Raw genomic sequence first — 8,443 nt, forward strand, 5'->3', positions numbered from 1 at the left:
AAATTTGAATTTGTGCAGATTAAAAAAAAAAAAAACCTTCACGAGATTTTACATTAAATTTTACCTAACTACCCATAACTATAAGTCAAATATTTGAATTTCAAACTTTTAAACATAGCACTAAAGTCAATTATTTATAAAGACGCCGTCTACAGATATATTAGTTTAGACAAGAGAGAAAAATAATTACAAGAAAAAGTTCTAAACCTATGATATAAGCTCATGACTCAAATTACTTTCAACATTGAAAATTAAAAGTTAGAAAGTTCGTATTCACTGAGGTACAAAAGTCCATTTCATCCAAGAAAGTCCATTGAAGTGGCAAGATTTAATGACACATAATAAAAATTGGCAATCTTTTATAGTTTATAATTCACTTGATTTTGTAATCATATATAAATCGCAATTCATTTTGTAAGATGATAAATGAAAGTTGAGTTCTCAAAAGAACATTTAAATGTAAGAATTGTTTGTCATTTTAAATTAAATAACTAAACAAGTAAAATGATCTCGTTGCTATAACGTGAGTAGTAGTTTATGTCAAAGACACAAGTCAATTCTCCCAAATGGATGATACAATACGAAAATTAATAGTAGTACAACACTATCACGTAATTTCATTAAATAAAAAATATATATATTTAAGCAAATTTGCTAATGCAAATAAATTTTAAGATGCGGGGTACAACAATCCTATCACAAGAATCTATCTAAAGATAAGTTTGGTCCCATCAAGAATTAAATTTATTTACTCACGCTGACTGACCGCTAGATTACACGTAAATATCTTTGATAATTTGATAAAAAGAGAGTGAGTTGGGGATAATTCTCACTTAAAAACAATTAATTAAATCTATAATGCTTGGGAATTAGGCTACATCTCATGTTATGGAGGTACTGTCATTGTTTGACTAATCACAAAAAAGGGACTACATTCATAATGACAATGACCCACATGTGTGAACATTCTTCTTTTAATTTTCCCTGATTTTCTTTTCCACCAAACAAACACAACTTTATATGGTGGCTAATGGACAAAGCAATGGAAAGAAGGTGCCCTCTCCCTTTCACATCCTTAAAAAAAAAACACACTGATGACACACTCAAAAGCAAAAGGAGTGGAATTACATATCATGAACTGAGCCTTAAGAGCAAAGATTATAAACAGTTTCCTTCAAATTCTGCCTACCCCGAATGATTAAAACACAAAATAAAGTTAAAACTTGAGATTAACCCTTTTGCATACCAGAAGAAAAATGAAGAACAGTGGTGCAAGTTCTAATAAAAGCAAAGGCAATGAAACTGCAGGAGCTCCACAAGGATTAAAAACCCTTTAAATGGTCTAAAGACTAAGTTTCAGAACATGAACCGAAGCCCGAGCCTTAACAGTGAACTCAGATAGATCAAAATTTGGAACTTTTACATATAGTGATGTAGATTGAAGATCTACTAAGTGTATATTCTTAGCTCAATCATGCTTCAATCTCAAATCATGAACATTTGATGGATCATAGAATGGAGAAATGTCAATCTCAAACAAGTTCTCTTCTTCATTGATCTCAGCTAAGAGCTCCATTAGGCTTTCTTGCTGGAAACCAGCCTCCGGCAAAATATCCCGCGAATTCGAGTGTGATTCCCTATCTGATTCTTCACTAGAATCAACAAAATCTCCATCGGGTATCGGAAGGGCAATCTCAATTAGTCCATCATCATTTTCGTCGTCGTCGGACGAACCGTCGGAGCTCACTGGGCTCTGATCATTTGCATTTTCATTAACCATAACACAACTGAGCTCAAGTTCACTTGTGACGTCACGAGGCTGACAAGTTTCACTTTGTTGGGCAGGCTTCTCTTGAGAATCACAGCCAAGTTCATCAAGGCATAGTCTCTCTTCACTTTCCAATTCAAGCATGTTGACATCCTCGGCATTCTGATCAGCCAAGGAGTTTCTTTTCTTTGCAAGTGTGATAAGTATTGTTGATGTGATCAATACTAAAATTGTAAAGGTGAATGGAGAAAACCCAGAGCATAGGAAACTAGTGAGAGCTAGAGATAACAAAAGGAGCACTGCAGTGAAATATAGAAATGAGGGTCTAAAGGAACGAAGTAAAGAAGATATTTGACCCACATGTTTGATCTCCATGTTTGGATACCAAGAAACAACATCAAAGCTGAGTTGAGAAATTAGTAAAACCAGAAGCTAAGATTGAATCTACTAGCCATGGAAGAGGCTAGCAGTGTTGCAGAGCAGAAATTTGAGAATTTGATTATCTGCTGACTCTAAAATTTTAAAAAAGAAGTCTGCAGGAGGAGAAATGAGATGGGTCTGTTTGGGTTTGAAGAAAAATGAACTGAAACTATATTAACATCACCAGTTTGTGCGTACCTGATCTGAGCTTGCAATGAAAAAAACCAAGCTGAGGATGAGAGACGCATGAACACATCCAACTTCCATATTATGTTATAGAACTCATTAAAACAAAACAAGTGATGGATCCATCTTCATTTAACTGCTTTTCCACTGAACAAACAAAGTTTTTGCTTTTTTTTTTGGGGTGGGGGGAGTAGCCAGAAGGGGATCCAGTGCATCTTCACATAAAACCATTTTGCAGTCTTGTCAAAGATTAACACTGTGGGATAATCATCACCCCTCCCTTTCAAACTCTGTATTTTTCGTGTATGTGTACTTCTCTTGCATGTATTGGCTAAGGGTGTTGTGTCAGAAACCCACTTCTACTTCCTCTGTTCTAAAAAGACAAAAGCAATAAATAGATCAATAACAATATTAGATTGCCAAAAATAAAGTTTTTCCCGTTTTAACTTTTTTTTAAAAAAATATATAAAATAATACCTCATTCTGGGAAGTATTTCCCAGAATGACTCTGACGTAATCTCGCTAGTTCAAGTAGCGATTTTTAACCAAATCTCGCTACTCCAAGTAGCGAGATTTAATTGGGACAAGCAACACTCCGGCAGCCACGTTTGGACGCATGTAACTGTCTGCGAACCAGAATTTGACGCGTGGCAAATCTCGCTACACGAAGTAGCGAGATTTGGATCTGATAATTAATGCTCTGTCAACTCCTTTTGAATTACCTCCAGCCGGATTTCGACGCGTGGCAAATCTCGCTACTTGGAGTAGCGAGATTTGCTTCGGAATAACTTGGCCAGTTCTTTCTTCCTCCTTTCATGCGCGAACAGACTGTTGCAGAGCCGAGCAGTGACCGTTGGAGGAAGAAAGCCGAGCAGGTGACCGTTGGGACTTCATCACATTACAAGTTATTTAAGGAGATGGGGTAAGTTATGTTTTTCATCTTCAGTATTTGTTTTACGTTATTTTTATTTCATCGAAAGTTTTGATAATCCGAGAGAGAATTTGTGATTTGTGTTAAAAGAATCGTGGACAAACACTGCTCTTAAGGTTTGTATTTCATTGTTTTGGTATTTAAATTTAATTTTTTGCTGATAATATTTTTTTGTTTGGGTATTTGAATTTAATTTGTTGCTGATAATATTTTATTTTTTCCATTCAAATTGTAGTTCAATATTTATATATTTATTTTGGATTGTTGTTTCATTACAAAATGCATTATTTTTCATGCCTTAGAAATTTTTGAAGTTTCATCCACTCACAAAATTAGTTAAATTTCCTTCTACTCGTTTGAATAATTGTGCAATTATAATTAGATCATATGGTTTACTTTCAAAATGGGAAATTTTGTTATTCAATTCTTAAATTTTCTTGTACTGTTTTTAATATAATTTGGCACATGCACTAAAGTTGTGAACATAACATGTAAATTATATGATTTTAATTGATGCTTTCAATGAATGTGAGTGTACATTTTAATTATAAATTGTATTGTCATATGTATAAGATCTTAGGATCTTATACCTTATTTTTCGGGTTATTCATAATTATGTTGAAAATTTTTTAAAAAAAATTCCGACTGTTATATTAATGCTGAAGAACAAAAAAAAAAAAGCTGATATTTTTATAATGTATAAAAAAAGAATCTAAAAATTGAGAATTATTTTCTAAAAATTGAACACATCGTTAGGCTTTTCTCTTCCCTTTAATTTTTTTATTTTTTCCAGTTAATTTAAGGCTATTTGAAAAATTAAAATTTGACAATATGTTTGGTTAATATTTATGAAAATTAATATAACCTAAATTTTGTAATTACAAAATATTTATGTATTATTTTTAAATCAATTGATATTTCAAATATATAATTAAAAAATAAAATATTTGCGGAATATATATTAAAAATATTATAAAAAGAAAAATACAGTTTATTATAATTAGTTTAATTAATTGTTGTACTATCCAAATTTATTTGATAATAAAATCTTTTTTTTACATGACATTTGAAAAATTGTGAAAAATATTATATTATTGCTTTTATAATTTTTAGATATATAACTTTGAATTCTATTTAAATTTTTTTCATAAATAGTTAAAAATTTAAAATTAAAAATGAAAAATGACTACATAAAGAAACATATTTATATAATATGTTTTCTTTTTCACTTTTCTAATCTTTAACTAAATAATTTATTTTAGTTCTAGATTTATGAATTAGTTCATCAAGAAACTAATAAAAAAAAAAATTAGGGCCAGCACAGCACAATGATGCATATATATATATATATATATATATATATATATATATTGTTGGATGCTAAGTCTTCTCAATTTCAAAAGTTAACTTATAGGATTAATCTTTCAAAATACTTAATAATTTTTTTTTAGTACCTTTATCAATAATTCCAATAATCTCTCTCTCATACATGAGACTCCAATTTAACCCATCTTGAGAAGAATGTTAAAACGTGTTTTTGACACTAGTATTTGGGGTGTGTGTGTGTAGGCTATGAAAATGAAAGAAAATTATTACCTCTTTGTCTGCCTACTCAAGAATCCAACTATAATGTGACTTGCTGTATGGACATCAATGAGTTATCCCTCTATTAGACTCAGATGATCTTGTTTTCGTATTGTTTGACAACTTCTATTTGAGTGAAGAGTTTTCTTAGTTCTCCAAGCTCATAGCCTAAATTTCTTTTGTATTTTGTTCACCAATACTCACAAGCCTACTACTTGGTTTCCAACAATCTACTCAATTCTAACTCACCCAAAATCACATACACAGAGGCAATGTTCACATAATCACAGCTCTAGCTATGAAAGGTTATCTCACTCATCCTCTGTCATTAGTCCATCCTATGTAATAGAACAATGACTTCAACCAATATATAAATAGAGGCAACTGCTACACTGCACAGAAAATGCCAACAAGAAATGTGCTTGAATAGCTTACCATCATTACAATCCTAAAGTAGCATAAGACAATTAGTTGGATTACCCGAGTTATTTGGTGGGTGCAGCAGTTCTAAAAATGCGGTTCCTTAGGGATCATGACCAAATAAAAATTCCATGAAAAAAGCCCCATATGTATAAGATCCTAGGGTGGGGGGTGCCTGAGGAGGCCACAGTCGACAGAGCACCATTAAAGATCCAATGGTATGAGGAGGCCACGGCCTCGACTAGTCACCGTCGATGACGCTGACTGGGAACACTGTAGAGATGATAGCTAAAAGGTCACATTATTATAGGAGAGTAATGAGTTTTTTTTCCTCTGATTCGAGCGTATTTTTCACCAATATATCGATATAAATGTAGTGTTCACATTTAAAGCACTGCAGAATACGAAGTACCAGTTTGAAAAAATTACTCTTAAGAGCACCATTTAATAGTTCTTTGGATTCTAAGTGAATCACAAATTTTCCGAAAATCCGAAGTATATGTCATATGGGGAAAATCAAACATATTCATGTTATTTATTCATAGACATTGAATTCATCTATTTATTTTCTAGAGGGGGAAAGTTAGGTCCAAACTCTAAGTTCATTCATTCATTAGAATTTGTATACATCTATTGGTTTATAGTTATTAGTTATTTCGTTCATTTACACATCACTTATACATACAATTTTGTGTTGCGTAGGTTTGTTTTATTTCTCGATCGCTGATCTAAATGGCAGGAAGCTCAAGCAGTAATCCAGTGACGGTATTTTTATATATAGGGGGGAACATCATAACCGCATTAGATGGTGTTAGGTATAGTAGTCGGCCAGTTCGACTTATTCGAATTGGTCGTAGGTGTAAATTAAGTAAATTATATACGAAGATATATAAATATTTGCATATCGATCCAGATCAATATGCATTGCGGGTGACCGCAAGATACCCTGCGCGCGAGTTAAATAATACAGCGTTCTACGAGGCTGTTCCGATATCAGATGATTATGGGTTGCGTATTGTATTGGACGCACACTGTGTCGGTGAGACATATTTGACGATGCACTTGTATGTGGAGACTATTCCTCAAGTGGGTGTAATTGCAGTTGGGCAACCAGATTAGCCGGCGGAGCAATTGGGTGAAGTCGGTGAAGACACCGAACAAACCATCAGGTCGATGTTGGTGGGGAGGTTCGTGCTATGTCCACGGTCGATTTAATGAATATCCGGGATCGTCATTCCAGCCATCGGATTACGAAGCACCTATTCCTCACACGTTTTCGCCGGCAGGTTGCGAACACGTGCCGAGTGCGGTACTAGCATCGTTGTTTGCCATTGCGAACGACGCATTGGACGAGGGCATGAACATTACAAATGATGTTCATATTGAAGACGAACACATGCACGAGCAGGAAATGGGTGAAGGGTTAAATGATGTTCCCAATGATGTGAACTTACCTCATCATTACACGGGCGAACGCAACGTTTTGACGCGCAATTCATCGGCGAGCTTCCGATGTACGGTCAAATTGACCTAGGTGCTGCAGATTTAAACTGCGGTCGATGAGCTTTCCCATACACGTCACTCGTTGGGAAGAATCCTCTGAGTTGAGTAAGGGGATGCTCTTCGGTTCGAAGGATCAGCTGATCGTCGCAGTGCGATTATATCACGCTCGCACGCACCATGACTTCCATGTGGTGCGATCTACCTCCTGAGTTGTGGGTTGCTAGGTGTAAGGACCACGCTTGAGCGTGGAGATTGCGTGCCATGTATCGGATGATACACCGTTTTTTGAAATCACCCCAATATAGTGGTCCGCATACGTGTCTGAATGAGCTTATATCGCTAGAGACCATAAACCAAATCACGTCGGCCCTCATGCTGGGGAGATAGTGAGATGATCAAGGGAGATGCGTCGACGTCGATCGCTACATTGAAGGAGTTCATTGATCGTCGATTCGGTATTCAATATCTTATAAGAAGGTTTGGTTGGGCAAACAGAAGGCAATAGCTACCAAGTCTTCGGTGATTGGGATAAATCGTATGAAACGTTACCGAAGTGGATGGAAGCGATGCGCGCGTACAATCCTGGGACTACAGTCAGGTGGAGGTCAACTCCGCTTCCAGGTAGCACTAACAGCGCTACCTTCATATCTGTATTTTGGTCATTTTGCAGCATCTATTCAGGGTTTTTCGTCACTGCCCTCCCGTTATATGTGTCGACGGGACACACTTGTACGGTAAGTACAAAGTCAAACTCCTTATTGCAACGTGTCCCGATGCAAATAGGCAATATTTCCCCTTGCATTCGCTATTGTGCAGAGGAAAGCCTCGACACATGGAATTGGTTTTCTGTGTTTCTTTGCGTTTGATTACCGACAGGGACGACATTTGCCTCATATCAGATCGACATCCAGGGATTATCGCTGCGGTGCAGCAACATCCTGATTGGCAACCACCACGTGCGCAACCACCGATTTTGCCTTCGGACATGTCGTAAGCAACTTCAATACGAAAGTGCGGAGTGTCAATATGAAGCGAATGGCTGAGCGAGCCGGAAGGAGCATCAAGTGATAAAATTTGACACCTGGATGGAGAGGATATTCGACGAGGGTGGAGAGCCCACCAGCCAAGTCCGTTCTTCGATCAGATCCCTCCTCACATGTGACTGTCAGTCCACGACGGTGGAAAGAGGATGGAAACAGTGAACGACCAACCTGGTCGAAGGTTTCAACGCCGGCTTAAAAGGCGCACGTATCCTTCCATTACGGTCCCGTGCCAACTCACATTTTATCGTGTTGCACATTATTTTAATACCGACGTGAAGTTCTGCTCGTACTGCAATACGAGGAAAGTCGTTAACGAGCCACTATATTTCTAGCGATGGAAAGAAGGAAGTTGAAGGCGACCGTGACACCGAGTCAACGACATTCAACCGATCTAGGTGTACTTTTTAGCATCACGACCGGCGCCACTGGGACCCCATAAAGGACAATGTCCAAACTTTGAGCATCCAGAGGCGCGAATGCTCCTGCGGGAAGTGGCAATCTTTACACTATCCCTGCTCGCACCTTCTTGCAGCTTGTGCCGAGACACGACTAAATGTGAGCCAGTTTGTTGACCCATATTGGAGTACT

At 36.5% G+C, this 8,443-nt stretch overlaps 1 protein-coding gene across 2 annotated transcripts; it reads right to left on the reverse strand.

Moving 5' to 3' along the window:
* Positions 1-1,243: 1,243 nt before the first annotated feature.
* Positions 1,244-2,690, reverse strand: LOC131167509 (uncharacterized). 2 transcript variants are annotated; one of them, XM_058126322.1, is made up of 2 exons: positions 2,387-2,690; positions 1,244-1,992 (listed from the first exon to the last, which is right to left on the reverse strand). In XM_058126322.1, exons 1-2 carry the CDS (start codon positions 2,442-2,444, stop codon positions 1,469-1,471), a joined length of 582 nt encoding a protein of 193 aa, XP_057982305.1. In that variant the 5' UTR covers positions 2,445-2,690; the 3' UTR covers positions 1,244-1,468. The 2 variants fall into 2 exon arrangements, with proteins under 2 accessions (XP_057982305.1, XP_057982299.1); XM_058126316.1 differs by having other exon boundaries at positions 1,244-2,067; positions 2,387-2,683.
* Between the last annotated feature and the right edge of the window lie 5,753 nt (positions 2,691-8,443).

This window comes from Malania oleifera, chromosome 1, assembly GCF_029873635.1.
Source record: "Malania oleifera isolate guangnan ecotype guangnan chromosome 1, ASM2987363v1, whole genome shotgun sequence".
NCBI lineage: Eukaryota > Viridiplantae > Streptophyta > Magnoliopsida > Santalales > Ximeniaceae > Malania > Malania oleifera.